At 41.4% G+C, this 19,466-nt stretch overlaps 1 protein-coding gene across 1 annotated transcript in view; it reads right to left on the bottom strand.

Annotated features, from left to right (window-relative positions):
- The window catches only part of MTUS2 (microtubule associated scaffold protein 2), a gene marked incomplete at both ends in the record, with an annotated part of 327,648 nt that overhangs the window by 288,672 nt on the left and 19,510 nt on the right, over window positions 1-19,466 (bottom strand). The window contains one exon of the mRNA XM_082859275.1: window positions 5,401-5,598. Within this exon, the coding sequence (XP_082715401.1) occupies window positions 5,401-5,598 (198 nt within the window). The remainder of the gene's footprint in view (window positions 1-5,400; window positions 5,599-19,466) is intronic.

Genomic DNA, 19,466 nt, shown 5'->3' with positions numbered 1-19,466 from the left:
GATGGAACTTCAACTATCAAGACGTATGAAAGTCCTAATAGACTGAAAATGTGTTCCTGGTACAAAATACTTCTGAAAGTTGCCCAAGTTCCTCTCTCAAAAGTCTCTCTTGGGCTTCCCTGGTGGCGCAGTGGTTGAGAGTCCCCCTGCCGATGCAGGGGACACGGGTTCGTGCCCCGGTCCGGGAGGATCCCACATGCCGCGGAGCGGCTGGGCCCGTGAGCCATGGCCGCTGGGCCTGCGCGTTCGGAGCCTGTGCTCCGCAACGGGAGAGGCCACAACAGTGAGACGCCAGCGTACCGCAAAAAAAAAAAAAAAGAAAAGTCTCTCTTGTTCTATACCCTCACATATGAGAAAATCTTTCCACTGGGAGAGAATTTCTCTTGAAATTCTACTAGTGGAAAGCCCATGCTAGGTAGTGTGAGGTATACTAAAATTATTAAGAGACATACCCTGTATCCTCAAAGAGCTGACCGTCCACAGGGGAGACAGGACATAAAAACAAATAACTATACCAAGATGGTACGTGATAAGCCACAAAAGTGATTACAAGCAAGAGGCAGTAGGAGTTCCTAGGAGGAAGGACCACTTCAGGTTCACAGATGAAGGAAGGCTTCTTAGAGGAAATGGTATTTGAATCACACTGAAAATGACTGAATCCACAGAGAGATCTGTGGGAGGGGAGAGCATTCTAGAAATGCATAGTTTAAACCAAGACCCAAAGGCAGAAAAGCACAAAGCCCTCAGAGAAAAATGTGAACAGCTCTCGTTGTCTGGTTGAGGGTGTATGTCAGGGGACTGGGTGAGGGAAAGGTGAGAAGGGGGCTAAGCAAGTCACGGAGGGCCTGTAACTTCTGGAAAGCAGTGGAAGTGAGTACAGGGACACATGGAGCATTCCCAACAGGCTCAAAAGAAAATTGTCTATAGGACCATGCGCCTGTGGATTAGAGAGTGAGGATGTACTGGGAATAGTTCAGGTGACATAGATTTAAACAAAGATGAGGAGGAGAAAAGAAAGAGGATAGAGTAAATGTAAGAAAGAACTGATCAGATTTGATCACTGAATACAAAGGAAGGCAAAAAAGAAAAAAAAATGGTGAGCGGTAACGGCTGATTTTAAAATTTCCAGCCTCCGTAGACAGGAGATCATAGATGTCATTACATCATAGAGCAACTCTGAGAGGCAGCGTCACTTTGGAAAAGATAACGGAAGATTCATTTTGAGGGAAACGTTTAGTTTGAGGTGACTTGAGTCACCCAGCTGGAGATATCTGACAGGTCATTTGAAATGTAGATGAGAAGTTCTGGAGAGAAGTTGGGGCTGGAGATATGGATTTGGTACCGCGACCGAAGTGCTAAGAGCTGAAACTGTGGAAAAGAGGACCAAGGGGAAGATGGCAGCATTGGGATAGATGCCTTCTGAGGACAGACCCTGGGGACCTCAAACACTGGACTTCAGCACCAAGGAGACAGACCCCACCATGATGAACCAGCAAGGCTGCATCAGAAATGGCAACCCCTTGGCTTCCGGAGGTTTTCTGGATGTACCAACAGCTCCTCCCAAAGGATCTCCTAGGTAGAGCCCACCTCTACCTCCCCAAATACCGCCCAGCTCACAACCCCCTCTGAGGAACTCCCTGATCACCCTAATCAGAAATGAAGCCTCCACCCCAACTCATTTAGAAGGCTGTCGGCACATATATCCATGCAACATGATTATTTATACCGATGTCAGTCTCTCTGTCCACATCCAGCTCTATCCCTACATCTCTAAACATTCTACTACTTTCCTGCACCAGAACAAGAAACAACAGAAAATCCTTCAGATTTCTTTTTTATTTCTCCTTTCAAATTCTTTGTCTCATGATTTCTGGTCTCAGTTCACCTCACAAAGAAAACATGAGAATATTGCAGAGAGAAAAAGAGGAGGAGAAACTGGAAAGGACAGCTGCAAAGGCCACCTTCTTCATGTTATTTTCTGATAGATATTTTCTGTTTCTTGAGCACCAATAGGTTAGGTGTTATTCAGAGTCCACAATGAGAGATGATCCTCCACATAAATTATTCTATCCTTGTGTGATATGATCTATTTTCACTAATGATTAATTCATGAAACCCTAAGTCTTCCTATTTCCCTTCCCACACACACACTCCCCCAAAGGTTTTAACTTTAAATTATACCTCCTTACCCACCAGAAAAATCAAGTCTATAAGCCTAACTGCTGGTTAATTTGACAACTAGGTATACTTAGGGCTATAGTTTGTTACCAACACTAAATTACACTGTAATTGTTTTTCTCCAAATTTCTATTGCCTGAAGCATATTGGAGAATTTTTTAAATGATGAGCTACATATTAGGTCACACCTGCTCAAATACTGTGATTTTAAGCTTAAATTTAAGTTTTAAGGTAGAGAATTACTTTTTTCCTGTTCACTTTCAATCTTAAAAAAGCTGTGGGTCACGACCTAATGTCATGTGAAATTTTATTTGAGGTTCGAAATGGGCCAACCTCATAACCTCGACGTGATGAACCTGTACAGGAGTGAAGGGAGGGTGAGGTCCTGCAGCACAATGAGGATAAAGGTTGCGTGTTAATCCAGAGAAACTGAGCTGCTAGCAAGAAATTACAGGGAGGCAGCCTGAACCCACAAGGAGCACGGCCTCACCATGCGAGCTGCTCACCAAACAGCTGGCTGCTTCACATGATGGAAGGTTCCCCATCACCTGAAGCGAGTACACACCTGGGAAGGGGTGGGGCAGGGACAGGTGGGTTGGGCCTGAGGGGCCTCTCAAGGCAACTCAACTCTAAGATTTGCTTCACTAATAGAAAGAAATGACGTCACATCATGGTGTGTCTTTACCATACATGGCAGCTTTGAGAACTAAACAGAGGAAGAGGAATACTCCCTCCTGCTCCCAGGATGGGAGCAGGTCATTCTATCTCAGTTCGCTCAGCTATAAAATGCAGGGGTGGACAGGATGCTAAAATGCCCTCAGGTTCTAAGGACCTACAGACGATTCCTCTCCCTGTGTCGGCCCCATGTGCCAAAGCCTCGTGGAAAAGGTCAGGAAACACAGCAGGGCACTCGCCTTGGGAAGCCCTTGCCCAGCAGGGTTGAATGAACGGTGCAGAGCCTGAGCCCGGGGTGGAGGGTAGACTCCAAATGGAACAGCTGAGACCCGCACTCAGGGGGCTCCCAGGCCCCCCTCTACAGCATCACTTGCCCATCTGGACCCAGGAAAACAGCACAGAAAAGTCGCAGCTAAGCCAAGGTGGCCCACAAAACACTAGTAGGTTCACAATGAATCACTTAAACGTGTCCCCCACACAGCATTCAGTCACGTGGACGCTGTCAGACTGTTTATAGGCACGTGAGTATCTAAAATCATGAGTCGCACATTTGCAAATAGTTCCTCATTGTAATCATGTTTCGGATTTTGAGGCATCTACTTACTGTGGTGCAATCCCTTTTTATAGTAATATTCCTAAAATGAACCCTAAGTAGTGTCTAAAGAAAGACAAGACAAGCAACAAAAAAGGAACCAACTCTGACATCATGTTAGCTGTTTCCATGAGCTAAACTGGCAACATTTGCTCCTAGGATTTGTCCAAGAACTTTCAGCTCTTGCAAGAGCTTCGTATTTTACTTAATCCTTGTCATCAAAGCATCATTTATTTGCTAAAGAACAGGAACAGGAGTTTTCTTGACCTTATATCTGATAACAAGCATAAGCATAATGGTTAATGGCACTAAGACATCGATTCAAACATGGGCCAAGTTTTTCTGTGATTTACTGGTGAAGGACAAATCTTATATATAGTTAGGCGGCAAATAATTACAGATCAATTCTAACATACTGCATTTGAGAAACAGAAAACAGTTCTGAATAGAGTAAATAGTTCTTTTCCTATGAAATCTTTAAACCAGGAGTTACTTCCTCTGACACATAACAGCTCTCATCTCAGCTGCTCAGGGAGTCCCTAGCTAGTATGCTTTGAAGCACAGGTGAGAAGAAATGCCCTAAGCACACCTGGAATTATTCCGTCCACACCTGTCAGCTCTCCTTTTGAAAAAGTGGCTGCCATGGGGACATGCCTCAGGTCACCTTGAGGTTCATTTTTTTTAAGAAATCAGAATCTTAACTCCTTCCTTGGAAAGATACATACCATGAGATTTTTTATCATTCATGCTCCATCTAAAACAGAAACATGCCACTGAGAATTTCACTCCTAAAAATGACAAATCGTCACTCCTCTATTTCAAAACCTTCAGACTGTTAACACGCACACACATATCGAAAAATTAAGAGTTACGCATTTGCAAATTTGAGACTGGCACTGTGCCATGATGCAATCCCTAATTCCAGTGGGTTTTCTAAAATGATCCCCATATGAAAGTAGGTCTGAGACACAGCACCTTCAGGAAATCAAGTGAACCAAGAACCTCTCAGAAATGCTTACAAACACGTCGAGATGCATTACTTTTAGGAATAACCAGGTAGACTAAAATTTAGAACTACAGAGGTACAAATGTTCCACCCATGAGCTCTATAAAGCCGAGAAAGGATAGGGAAAAAACAAGCTTGGAGAGAGGAAATTGAAAAAACTAATACAAAATCAATCTTATTCTCAATCTCTCTTCCTCTTCCCCTTCCCCCTTCCCGTCTTTCACTCTGTCTCTATCTCTTATTCCAACTTTATTCAACTACTATAATCCCTTCAGAACAGCTTTCCACATGAAAACTGCTTAGATTTCCCTGGCAAATTCTTACTACCCAATATCTGAGGTGTCATGGCTTCAGATCCAGTAACAATGACTTTGAAGTCGATGAGGCTGAGATGGGGTTTGGTCCTCAAAGGCTCAGCCCAAATGGGGCAGCCTTGGGTCTTCTTTATGGACAGCAGCTGATACGACCTGCTCGGACGCTATTAATTCATACTTTAAAATGCAGCTTACAACACCAGTGTCAGGAACCAGGCCTGGAGTGACACCATCTCAGCTAACAGGGACCTTCCTGGGCACAGACTAGAAGAAGCTCCGCTGGGCTTCCCTATTTTTAACATCGTTTAATTAACTTTTAGAAATCAAGAGCTCCACCAATATGAAGGCATGGCAGGTAATCACAGGTGACTAAAATGATTTTCCCACTAATATTTCATGTCTTTTTCTGGCACATTAACTCCCCATAACTTAGAAAATGGTAGTGCCGAACAGGCTTTTATTTTTCTTCAGCAGATTATCTTTAAAGTCCCAACAATGGTAGATTAAGGTAGTCAACCCAAATTCTTAGGTAAACGCAAAGAAAATGCAACCCTGTTGTACCCACACGCTGATTCGCCCTCTGCTGGTCCTGCCTGTCTGGGATGCAAGCCCGCCCACCCGTCCGCCCCACTTACGGGTGGCCAGCCGGCTGGGCTCGGGCTGGGCGCTGTCCGCTGACTGGGTGCTGGACACCGAGGACACGCTGGAGCTCCGGACGAAGCCAAAGGCCGCCAGCTTGGCTGCCGGGAGGCGCGAGTAGCCAGGAGGACGAAGTCCAGATTTGGGTAGGTTGGATTTTGCAGCATTTGAACCGGAAGGTTTCTTTAAATCTGCTAAAATGAACCCAAGCCAGAAAAAAAATCTCAGTTGATAGCAAGATAGAGAAGACACAGATTGTGAATATTAACCCAGATCCAGCATAAACAGACCACAATTACTCTTGCACCGTCTGATTCAACACATTCACAAAGGCGTCTTTATGAGAAAGGGCCCTCACTGTGGGCCAGGTGCTAAGAGGAGGAGAGACAGCAGGCAGACGAGACCAGAACAGACACCTCACCCTACAATATGGCCATAAAGAAAGGTATAAAGTGCTTAGGGGGCAGAATGGAATGAGGACACATACTGTTGCAGGTCACCCTAGAATTGTGAAGCTGAGATACACCTTGCTTCTGACATATGATGAGTGAAGAACCCTTGTGGCCAAACATCAGCAATTATAAACTGTATGTAATAAGTCACAGAGACACATACAAAGAATCATTTGGTGGTGGCAGGAACGAGGTGAAAGAGCACAAACCGTGTAGCTGGCTGAAATCTAGTCTCTACCAATTACTGCTGTGTAATCTCAGGCACTTGACCTAACACTAAGAACCACAGTTTCCTCCCGTGGAAGGAACAGGGTTGATAAAACTGGCCTGGAAGTGTTAGTGTAAGTACTACTGCTTGTAACACAGAACTTGATAGGTGCTTAAACTGAGGCTAGGTTTCATTCTCTCCTTTTTCCATTATCTGTTTTTATGTTAGTCTAAACTTCAAAATTAGTTCCCAGATACGTGCAAAGCCAGCTAATTTGAAATAATAAAACATTACTATAAGTGCCCGATCTCAGCACTCCTGTGTCTGAGCTGGGCTCCATGCATAGCTACTGTGACGATCGTCCCAACCCTATGAGAATTCTCTCAATATCAGATAGAACCAGAACATTGCCAACACGCAAATGCTCGTTTTTTATAAATTCATTTATTTTATGTATTTATTTTTGGCTGCATTGGGTCTTCGTTGCTGCACGCGGGCTTTCTCTAGTTGCGGCGAGCGGGGGCTACTTTTCGTTGCAGTGTGCAGGCTTCTCATTGCAGTGGCTTCTCTTGTTGTGGAGCACGGGCTCTAGGCACGTGGGTTTCACTAGCTGTGGTGCACGGGCTCAGTAGTTGTGGCTCACGGGCTTAGTTGCTCTGCGGCATGTGGGATCTTCGTGGACCAGGGCTCGAACCCATGTCCCCTGCATTGGCAGGTGGATTCTTAACCACTGTGCCACCAGGGAAGCCCACAAATGCTCTTTAATATGACATTTAAAAGGAAAAAGGGCCAAGCGTCCTGCTATTCTGTATAATTGTCCTAGTCGAGCCATTTAACAACTTTCACTGCAGCCACATTTACTGTGAGTGCTTGTTCTTACGCTACAGTCAGGCAACTCTTCATTACCTACTCAAAGCTCCACCAGGTTGCAGATTAAAATTAAAATGGGCTATCTGTAAAAAAAATTCAAGGTCTAAAAAAATCAGTGAAGAGTCTACATATTAGAAAGCATCTATGTGTGGAAATACATCAAGAACCAACAGATGCCAGGCTGGGCCTGCAGTGCCCTTTCCTCTAGCAGCAGCTCCCCTGAGAGTGAGGCCATGGTCACTCGTACGTCCAGGTGACGGCAGAATCTGTACAACTGTGGTTTCCTGACGTCTAGGTCAGGACTAGGAAGGGGAGGAATCAGGTGAGTGCAAAGGGAAGAGGGGACAGGGAGCTGGTGCTGCGAATATTCCCAACTCAGGTCTGTTCTAACGCTTGGAAAAAAATGTTCAACTAGGACAAAGAAGAAATAATCACTGTTTAACGAGTAATATTGGCCCCTTTGTATCAGAAAGTAAACGTCATGTCAATGCCTTAGAATTACTGTTCTCTGCTTCTCTAAAAGACATAAAGTTATATGAAGTAATAACTAAAAATATGTATTACTGGGTTTGTAACAGACACGGATGTAAAAAGGAGAAAGATGGAAAAGAGCTAAACAGGAGTAACATTTCTGTATCCCACTGACATTAGTGTAAATATTAAGTAGATTCTGATAATTTAAGATGATATGGTAAGCCCTAGAGCAATCAGTAAGAAGATAACTCAAAAAAATACAGTGAAAAAAATCACTAAAGGAATTAAACTGCTACCTTGGAAAATACTTACTCAGTGCAAGAGAAAGCAGTAATGAGTAGAGAAACAAAAAAGACATGAGGCAGACAGAAAACAAATAGCAAAATAGCGCATGTAAATCCAACTATATCAACAGTAACATTAAACGTGAATGTACCAACCAATCCAGTCATAAGGCAGAGACTGACAGACTGGATGGAAAACAAGACTGAAACATATGCTGTCTGCTGGACAGACATTTTAGATTCAAACATACAATTAGTTTAAAAGCAGAAGGATGGGAAAAGACATATCATGCAAAGAACAACCAGCAGAAAGCTGGAGTGGCTATACTGATGGCAGAAAAAACACATTTTACAACAAGAAAGAGATAAAGAGGGATATTTTATCATGATCCAAAGTCAGTAAATCAGGCAGATACAGCGGCTGTAAATATATATACATCTAAAACAGGGTCCCAAAATACACAAAGCAAAAGCTTACAGAATTGACAGGAGAAATAAACAATTCAAAATAATATTTGGAGACTTTAATACCCCACTTTCAATGATGCAACAACTAAGCAGAAGATCAACAAGGCAACAGAAGACAAACACTACAAACCAACAAGAGCTACAGTCATGTACAAAACACTCCACCCAACAGCAGCAGAATATACATGCTTCTCAAGTGTACACAGAACCTTCTCCAGGATAAACTAAATATTAGGCTATAAAATAAGCATCATTAAATTTAAAAAGATTGAAATGATACAAGTGCATTCCTTTCCTGTTTCTTTTCTGTTTTTTGCTTGTTTCTGTTTTTTCATCTAACGTTCCAACGAACGTTCAGCCCTGCAATACACACAGATTCAGTACTTTCATTGCTGAGACAGTTTATGGTCATTGCCAATCTACCATTGTCCAACTTACCCTCCCTGACCTTTAACAGCAGACTTAGGGCCCAGCAATACCTTGGCAGAGACAGGTGCTGGTGACATAATCGAGTAGCATCAAGGTCTGAATATATAGGAGATGAGACTCTGTAACAAAGTAATGACACCATTTTTCTTGTACCTGGTTTTGGAACACATTTCTATTGACTGTACTGTATATTTGAAAGCAAAATTGTCCATCACAACTCTGCTCCTCTGAGCTAGTCCTACCCATTCACATTCATTATGCACAGCAACTGGAAAGAAAAGCCATAAGAAATTCACCTCCATTTGACAACATATTAAGATCCTTGTGGTTGCACTACCATCAACTACATTCGGCAAATTCCTGCTCCCTGGATTTCTGCCCATTTTTGAATCCTGCCCCTGTCTCCTTAAACATGTCACCTGTGATTCCCTGATACTCCCTATCCCTTCTCAAAGGACTATGGTTGACTCAGCTCTGTAGACCCCCTTCTCTGTAGATGCCTGATATCAAGCCTGTTCAGCCTAGTCAAGTTGACTTTAGCCTTACAAGGGTTATCTATGACTTATTTCCATGCTTGGGTTACACAGGACTGAATTAGTTTCTAAGTACAAGCTCTAATTCTCTCCAGAAGTGAAATGTTAATGGATTTAAGTGGTGTTAACACAACTCTAAACACACGATAAAATTTCATAGAACTAAATATACATGTACAAACACACACACACACACACACACACACACAGAGGAGTGCCTGTAAAAATGAGTGAAATCAGACTAAGTTCCGTAGTCTAGTTAATAGAATTGTCCCAATATTAATCTCCTGGGGTTTTTATTCCTTTTTTTAAAATTTTCGTTGCTTATGGGAAGCAACTAAAGCAGTACTTAGAAGGAAAGTTATATCTATAAATGCCTGCATTAAAAAAGGAGAAAGATGTCAAATCAATAAAGCAACCTTCCACCTAAAGACACTGAAGAAAGAAAAGAGCAAACTAAACCTAAACCAAGCAGAAAGCAGGATGTAATAAATAAGACAATGGAAATAAATGAAACCGAATGGAAAACAATAGAGAGAATCAATGAAGTCAAAAGGTGGTTCTTACAAAGATCAACAAAGTTGACAAACCTCTAGCTAGACTAAACAAGAGAAAGGGAAGACAAATTTTTAAATTAGGAATGGAAGAGGGGACATCACAGCTCATTCTTCAGAAATAAAAATAATTATAAGGGAATATTAATGAACAACTATATCTCAACAAATTAGATAATCTAGTGAGACTGAAAAGTTCCAGAAAGACACAAACTATGAAAACTTACTCAAGAAGAAATAGAAAATACACCTATAACAAAAAGATGGAATTCATAATTCAAAAACTTCCCAGAAAGAAAAGTCCAGGCCCAAATGTCTTCCCTAGTGAATCATGTCAGACATTTAAAGAAAAATTTATACCAATTCTTCACAAATTATCCAAAAATGGGGGGAGGGGTGAAGAGAACACTTCCAAACTCATTCTGTGAGGACAATATTACCTTGATACCAAAACCAGACAAAAATATCAAGAGAAAAGAAAACTACAGACTGATATCTACTGTAGATGCAAAATCCTCATCAAAATATACAGCAGGGCTTCCCTGGTGGCGCAGTGGTTGAGAGTCCGCCTGCCGATGCAGGGGACATGGGTTCATGCCCCGGTCCGGGAAGATCCCACATGCCGCAGAGCGGCTGGGCCTGTGAGCCACGGCCACTGAGCCTGCGTGTCCGGAGCCTGTGCTCCGCAACGGGAGAGGCCACAACAGTGAGAGGCCCGCATATGGCAAAAAAAAAAAAAAAAAATATATATATATATATATATATATACACACACACACACACATATATGTACGTATATATATATATATATATATATATACAGCAAACTGAAACCAGCCACCTATAAAAAGGATTATATGCCATGACCAAGTGAGATTTATCCCCAAAATGAAAGACTGGTTTAACATGGAAATCAGTCAATGTACTTACATTAATAGAATTAAAAAAAAAACCCACACAATTATCTCAATAGATGCGGAAAAATCACTTGACAAATTCCAACAGCACTTCATGATAAAACACCTAACAAACTAGGAAAAAATGAAAATAATCTCAACCTAATAAGGGCATCTAGGAAAAACCCACAGCTAACATCATACTCAAGGAAAACAGACTGAATGCTTCCCCCCCAAATCAGGAACAAGACAAGGATGTCTGCTCTCACCACTTCTATTCAACATTTTATGGAAGTTTCTAGCCAAGGCAATTGGGCAAGAAAATAAAATAAAAGGCACACAGATGGGAAACAAAAGCAAAACTTTCTCTAGCTATAGACGACACGAACTTGTATATTTAACAAAAAATCCTATAAAATCTACTAAAAAACTATTAGAACTAATACATGATTCAATACATGAAAATCAATTGTATTTCTATACACTTGCAATGAATAATCCAAAAATGAAGTTAAGAAAATTTCACTTACTATAGTAACAAAAAGAATAAAATACTCAGGAACTGTAATAAAGGGTCAGACTCTCTTTTTTCAATATTTGATTGATCACAGCTGTCAACTTTCAAACGCTGCACCCCCTTCTGTGCTCCCCATGCCCCTCTGTCCCACGTCTGAGAAAGCTGGAAAGAACTTAAGCCCAGTGCTCCCTCCTTTGCCGCTGGGAGGAGATTCAAACTACGCAGGCCCCTACCACTTCCACTGAACCCTGCCCCATCCCACCTCTAACCTCTAACAACAGTAAAAAAGAGCTGAGCCAGTGTCCTATCCTGGCTCTCTCAAGCCATGCCAGGCATGTTTGAGAGGCCTGCCGATCTCTCCCCAGAGACCTCAATTATGTGAGTAATGAACTTCCTCATACCCTCTTGCTTTGTGTATGGCATCATCAGTCTTGACATTCAAAACAAACTGGGGGTGGGGGTCCCTCCTACTGAGACAGGCTGGGACCTGGGGCCCTTTGCTGCAGGGCTTGCACCTGGACACACATTCCTCAGGTAACAATACAAAGAAACGATAAGGGACTAAAAATAACTGTGTGCATGTGCACTTGGGGCAAATCATAGACAAGAAGATACAGAAAGACCCAAAAAATCCAACTGCCACTTCTGCAGAGCTGGGAGCAAAAACAGGGTGTCGGGAGCAAAAGCACGGGACTGCGCATGCCCTCCTGCACTCGACACCACCAAAGGGACGGGCAAAACCCCCAAGTCACCCCTCCAGCCTGACACACCCCTGCTCTCACCCCATATAAGGAAGCAGCCAGCCCCTCTTCAGGGAGTGAGCAAGGGAACCTGTGGTTTGTTCTCGCTCCCCTCTGCTGCAGCAGGGGCCCCAATAAAGCCTTGCCTGAATTTCTTGCCTGGGCTCTAGTCAATTTCTACTGATTGTGGAAGGCCAAGGACCCTGGTCGGTATCACTGCCTCTCCAGGGTGGCCACGGCAATAGGTGCTGTGATCAGGACACTGAGACAGTGACCACCACCACAGGGAGTCTTTCTTCTTGCCTTGCTTACTAACTAGCTCTGCTGACTAACAGCGAGCACGCACTTCAAGCTGCTGCTGGCTGGTTAGCTGGTGCTTTGAGCCGTGGGGCTCTGTGCTGCCTTAATGAGTCCTACAGAACCTCCGTTACACAGACTTCCCCGACCTAAGGTGGAAGTGTCAGTAATCAATTAGCTTTTAGGAACAGGATTATGGGATTGGAGTGGGCCTTCGGTCACGTAGCTTCGCCTGGACCTATGTGTACATCTTGGGACGGAGTTGTGACTGATCCTTGGTTCAGGGGAAAGACTACCCTGTCCTATATGCAGGCCCACTGGGTGGTCACTCATGAAAAAGCAGTCATTAGGGGGAAAACAAGACCAAAAAAAAAAGCCATCATGTGAGCGCTGAGGTCTACATTCCTAAGAGCAGATGTCTCAGCAGGACCCTGAAATGTCTCTGCTGCCGCCTGTACCTCTGTCAGAAATCCTGATCTCAGGGTTATACAGAAAAACACCCACGGCATCTCTGGGGACAGCAAAGGAGTTAATTCAAACCCTACTGAAGCCCAGGGTCCTGAAATCTTACAAAGCAACCACTGCCACGGGGAGGCCCCACCCCAGACGATGCTGAGCTGAAGCTCTCTGCAAGAACGTTATCAATACAAGCAGATTAGAGAGACACCCCGCCCCCAGTAAAAACAATAAAGGAAAAAAAGACTGGGGGTGGGCGGAGGGGGAAAGAGAGAGAGAAAGAAACTGGCATTATTCATAAGAGACACAAGGTAGAAACGATACAAATGTGCATCAACTGATGAATGGACAAACAAGATGTGGAAGGTCAATACGCTGCAACATTTTTCAGCTACAAAAAGAAAGGAACTACCGATACACGTTATAACATGGATGAACCCTGAAAACATTAAGGCGAGTGAAAGAAGCCAGACACAAAAGGCTGCACATGGTATGATTCAATTATACGAAATGTCCAGAATAGGCAAATCTATAGAGACAGAAGGTAGGTTAGTGCTTGCCAGGGGCTGGAGTTTGAGGAAACGGGGAGGGCCTGATAACAGGCACAGGGTTTCTCTGAAAATGTTCTAAAACTGATAGTGGTGATGGTCACACAATGTGTGAATAGACTAAAAACCACTGAACTGTATCCTTTAAAAGGGTGAATTCTATCTACTATATGAATTGTGTCGATACAGCTGTTGTATTAAAACAAAACTTTTTTTAAAAAGAATAAATCTTGTCTTCAGTTCAGTAACAGGCTTACACTGAGCTGGAGCAACGATGACGTTCCCAATCTCTATCAGGATCTTCAACTTCCAAAGGGCCTGTGACAGACAGAGGACTCGGCCTGTCGTTGTGAGTCCTCCACAGAAACCCCTTCTAACCGGCAGATGGAAGAAATGTTCTAGCAGATCAAAGACCCTTCCACATGAATATGACCATAATGGGGAAATTAAATGACTTTGAAAATTAATGGATATTTTAACAAAAAACCTCTAGGATCAAATATTCAAATCCCATGCAAAGGAGCTTACGTGGGCTCACTTCTTTTATTTTTATCAAGGCTCTGTATTCTGTCAAGATTTTGCCCAAAAAAAGATACAGATTCCTGTGTGAACAACAAAAGGGATTTTGCTGCTATTCAGTGCTTAAAAGATGTGTTGCTCTTTCAAAGTAATACCGTTTATCTTTTGAAAGATGAATCCTCTGAAGAATGCACATCTTCACATTTAGAGGAAACATGAAAAGCTGTATTTATTCTCACCGTTTTTCCTTTTGTATTGATTCTCCTTTAAAAATGACTTTGTAATGCTAAAATACCTCAATCAACTAAAATCAGATCACAGTGCCTTATGGTTCAATACTGTATTGATAAAGGTCCATCCATCATTGTCCAACATTCTTGACATCTGAGGCAGTAAGATAAAAACTTTAAGAATGTAAATGGGGAGTCAAGATGGTGTACTAGGAGGACACAGAATTCGCGTCTCCTCACAATGAGGGCACCTACCAGGCACCGGGGGGGACCACGGACACCTAAGGCGATGGGAGGAAACCCCAGCGACCAGTGATCTCTCCTTTTGGCTTGTTCCACACCCTCTCTATTTTTTTTTCTTTTTTCTGTTGTGGTTTTATTTTACCTTGTTGCAGTTGTTTCAAATAGTTTTATGTTTCCTGATCTTTCTAATTTTATTTTGATTTTTATTCTTTCATATCATATTGCTACTTTTTTCTTTCTTCCTTCTTTTTTTTTTTTTTTGCGGTACGCGGGCCTCTCACTGTTGTGGCCTCTCCTGTTGCGGAGCACAGGCTCTGGACGCGCAGGCTCAGCGGCCATGGCTCACGGGCCCAGCCGCTCTGCGGCATGTGGGATCTTCCCGGACCGGGGCACGAACCCATGTCCCCTGCCTCGGCAGGCAGACTCTCAACCACTGCGCCACCAGGGAAGCTCTCTTCCTTCCTTTTTTTTTTTTTTTTTTTTAATGCACCACAAAGCTTGTGGGATCTTGGTTCCCAGGCCAGAGGTTGGACCTGAGCTCCTGTGGTGGGAGCTCTGAGTCCAAACCGCTGGACTAACAGAGAACCTCAGACCCCAGGGAATATCAATCAGACTGAGGCCTCCTGGAGGTCCTCATCTCAGCAACAAGACCCAGCTCTATCCAACTACCTGCAAACTCCACTGCTGGACGTCTCAGACCAAACAACCGGTTTGGTCTGAGACAGGAATACAGCATCACCCATTAAAAAAAAAAAGAAACAAACAAAAAAACACTTTGTTACAGATGAAGGAGCAAGGTAAAAATCTACAAGACCAAATAAATGAAGATGAAATAGGCAACCTACCTGAAAAAGGATTCAGAGTAATGATAGTAAAGATGATCCAAAATCTTGGAAACAGAATGGGGAAAACACAAGAAACATTTAACAGGGATCTAGAGGAACTAAAGAGCAAACAGTGATGAACAGCACAATTACTAAAATTAAAAATACTCTAAAAGGAATCAATAGCAGAATAACGGAGGCAGAAGAACGGATAAGTGAGCTGGAAGATAAAATAGTGGAAATAACTGCCGGGGAGCAGAATAAAGAACAAAGAATGAAAAGAACTGAGGACAGACTCAGAGACTCTGGGACAACATTAAACACACCAGCATTCGAATTATAGGGGTCCCAGAAGAAGAAGAGAAAACGAGAGGGTCTGTGAAAATATTTGAAGAGATTATAGTCAAAAACTTCCCTAAGGTGCGAAAGGAAATAGTCAATCCAGTCCAGGAAGCACAGAGAGTACCATTCAGGATAAAACTAAAAAGAAGCATGCCAAGACACATATTAATCAAACTATCAAAAATTAAATACAAAGGAAAAATACTGAAAGCACCAACAGAAAAGCAACAAATAACATACAAGGGAATCCCCATAAGGTTAACAGCTGATCTTTCAGCAGAAACTCTGCAAGCCAGAAGGGAGTGGCAGGACATATTTAAACTGATGAAAGGGAAAAACCTACAACCAAGATTACTCTAGCCAGCAAGGATCTCATTCAGATTCCACGGAGAAATTAAAACCATTACAGACAAGCAAAAGTTAACATAATTCAGCACCACCAAACCAGCTTTACAACAAACGGTAAAGGAACTTCTCTAGGCAAGAAACACAAGAGAAGGAAAAGACCTACAATAACAAACCCAAAACAATTAAGAAAATGGTAACAGGAACATACATATCGATAATTACCTTAAATGTAAGTGGATTAAATGCTCCAACCAAAAGAAACAGACTGGCTGAATGCATACAAAAACAAGACCCGTACGTATGCAGTCAAGAGACCCACTTCAGACCTAGGGACACATACAGACTGAAAGTGAGGGGATGGAAAAAGATATTCCGTGCAAATGGAAATCAAAAGAAAGCTGGAGTAGCAATTCTCATATCAGACAAAATAGACTTTAAAATAAAGACTATTATAAGAGACAAAGAAGGAAACTACATAATGATCAAGGGATCAATACAAGATGCAGATATAACAAATGTAAATATTGTTTACCTAACAGAGGAGCACCTCAATACATAAGGCAAATGCTAACAGCCACAAAAGGGGAAATCGACAATAACACAATAATAGTAGGGGGCTTTTAACACCCCACTTTCACCAATGGACAGATCGTCAAAAATGAAAATAAACAAGGAAACACAAGCTTTAAATGACACATTAAACAAGATGGACTTCATTGATATTTATAGGACATTCCATCCAAAAACAACAGAATACACTTTCTTCTCAAGTGCTCATGGAACATTCTCCAGGATAGCCCATACCTTGGATCACAAATCAAGCCTCGGTAAATTTAAGAAAACTGAAATCGTATCAAGCATATTTTCTGACCACAACGCTATGAGACTGGAAATCAATTACAGGAAAAAACTGTAAAAAACACAAATACATGGAGGCTAAACAGTGCACTACTAAACAGCCAAGAGATCACTGAAGAAATCAAACAAGAAATGACAAAATACATAGAAACAAATGACAACGACAATCTAAAACCTATGGGATGCAGCAAAAGAAGTTCTAAGAGGAAAGTTTATAGTAATTCAATCTCACCTCAAGAAACAAGAAAAGTCTCAAATAAACAATCTAACCCTACACTTAAAACAACTACAGAAAGAAGAACGAAGAAAACCAAACGTCAGTAGAAGGAAGGAAATCATAAAGATCAGAGCAGAAATAAATTTAACAGAAATGAAGAAAACAATAACTAAAAGCTGGTTCTTTGAGAAGATAAACAAAATTGCTAAACCCTTAGCCAGACTCATCAAGAAAAAAAGGGAGAGGGCACAAATCAATAAAATTAGAAATGAACAAGAAGAAATCACAACTGACACCACAGAAGTACAAAGGATTATGAGAGACTACTACAAACAACTATATGCCAATAAAATGGACAACCACGAAGAATGGACAAATTCTTGCAAGGGTACAATTTTCCAAGACTGAACCAAAAGAATTAGAAAATATAAACAGACCTATCACAAGTAATGAAACTGAAACCATTAATTAAAAATCTTCCAACAAACAAAAGTCCAGGACCAGATGGCTTCACAGGCGAAGCCATCAAACATTTTGAGAAGAGCTGACACCCATCCTTCTCAAACGCTTGCAAAAAATTGCAGAGGGAGAAACACTCCCAAATTCATTCTACGAAGCCACCATCACCCTGATACCAAAACCAGAAAAAGATATCACAAAAAAAGAAAATTATAAACCAATATCACTGATGAACATAGATGCAAAAATCCTGAACAAAATACTAGAAAAACAGAATCCAACAACATATTAAAAGGATCATATTAAACACCATGATCAAGTGGGATTTATCCCAGGTATGCAAGGATTCTTCAATATATGCAAATCAATCAATGTGATACACCACATTAACAAATTAAGGAATAAAAACCATATGATCATCTCAGTAGATGCAGAAAAAGATTTTCACAAAATTCAACACCCATCTATGATAAAAACTCTCCAGAAAGTGGGCATAGATGGAACCTACCTCAACATAATAAAGGCCATATATGACAAACCCACAGCAAGCATCATACTCAATGGTGAAAAATTGAAAGCATTTCCACTAAGATCAGGAACAAGACAAGGATGTCCACTCTCACCACTCTTATTCTACATAGATTTGGTAGTCCTACCCACAGCAATCAGAGAAGAAAAAGAAATAAAAGGAATACAAATTGGAAAAGAAGAAGTAAAACTGTCACTGTTTGTCGATGACATGACACTATACAAAGAAAATCCTAAAGATGCCTCCAGAAAACTACTGGAACTAATCAACGAATTTGGTAAGGTTGCAGAATTGAAAATTAATGCACAGATCTCTGGCACTGCTATACACCAACAACGAAAAATCAGAAAGAGAAATTAAGGAAACAATCCTATTTACCAACGCAACAAAAAGAATAAAATACCTAGGGATAAACTTGCCTAAGGAGGCAAAAGACTTGTACTCAGAAAACTATAAAACATGGATGAAAGAAATCAAAGATGACACAAACAGATGGAGAAATATACCATGTTCCTGGATTGGAAGAATCAATATTGTGAAAATGACTATACTACCCAAAGCAATCTACAGATTCAATGCAATCCCTATCAAACTACCAGTGGCATTCTTTACAGAATTAGAGCAAAAAATTTTACAATTTGTATGGAAACACAAAATACCCCAAATAGCCAAAGCAATCTTGAGAAAGAAAAACGGAGTTGGAGGAATCAGGCTCCCTGACTTAAAACTATACCATAAAACTACAGTAATCAAGACAGTATGGCACTGGCACAAAAACAGAAATATAGATCAATGGTACAGGATAGAATGCCCAGAGATAAACCCACACACATACAGTCACCTAATTTATGACAAAGGAGGCAAGAACATACAATGGAGAAAAGACAGCCTCTTCATTAAGTGGTGCTGGGAAAACTGGACAGATACATGTAAAAGAATGAAATTAGAACACTCCCTAACACCATACACAAAAATAAACTCCAAATGGATTAAAGACCTAAATGTAAGACCAGACACTATAGAACTCTTAGAGGAAAACATAGGTAGAACACTCTTTGACATAAATCACAGCAAAATCATCTTTTTTGACCCACTTTCTAAAGTAATGAAAATAAAAACAAAAATAAACAAGTGGGACCTAATGAAACTTAAAAGCTTTTGCACAGCAAAGGAAACCATAAACAAGAGAAAAAGACAACCCTAAGACTGGGAGAAAATATTTGCAAATGAAACAACAGTCAAAGAATTAATCTCCAAAATATACAAACAGCTCAGGGAGCTCAATATCAAAAAAACCCAAACAATCCAATTAAAAAATGGGTGGAAGACGTAAATAGACATTTTACCAAGGAAGACATACAGATGGCCAAGAGGCACATGAAAAGATGCTCAACATCACTAATGATTAGAGAAATGCAAATCAAAACTACAATGAGGTACTACCTCATGCCAGTCAGAATGGCTATTATCAAAAAATCTAGAAACAATAAATGTTGGAGAGGGTGTGGAGAAAAGGGAACCCTCTTGCACTGTTGGTGGGAATGTAAATTGATACAGCCACTAAGGAGAACAGTATGGAGGTTCCTTAAAATTCTAAAAATAGAACTACCATATGACCCAGCAATCCCACTATTGGGCATATACCCTGAGAAAACCATAATTCAAAAAGAGTCATGTACCACAGTGTTCACTGCAGCATTACTTACAATAGCCAGGATATGGAAGCCACCTAAGTGTGCATTGACAGATGAATGGATAAAGAAGATG

Source organism: Leucopleurus acutus (assembly GCF_964270905.1).
Source record: "Leucopleurus acutus genome assembly, chromosome: 18".
In the NCBI taxonomy this organism is placed as follows: domain Eukaryota; kingdom Metazoa; phylum Chordata; class Mammalia; order Artiodactyla; family Delphinidae; genus Leucopleurus; species Leucopleurus acutus.
Note: the sequence above shows the minus strand (reverse complement) of the source record. Positions and strands in the feature narration are given on the sequence as shown.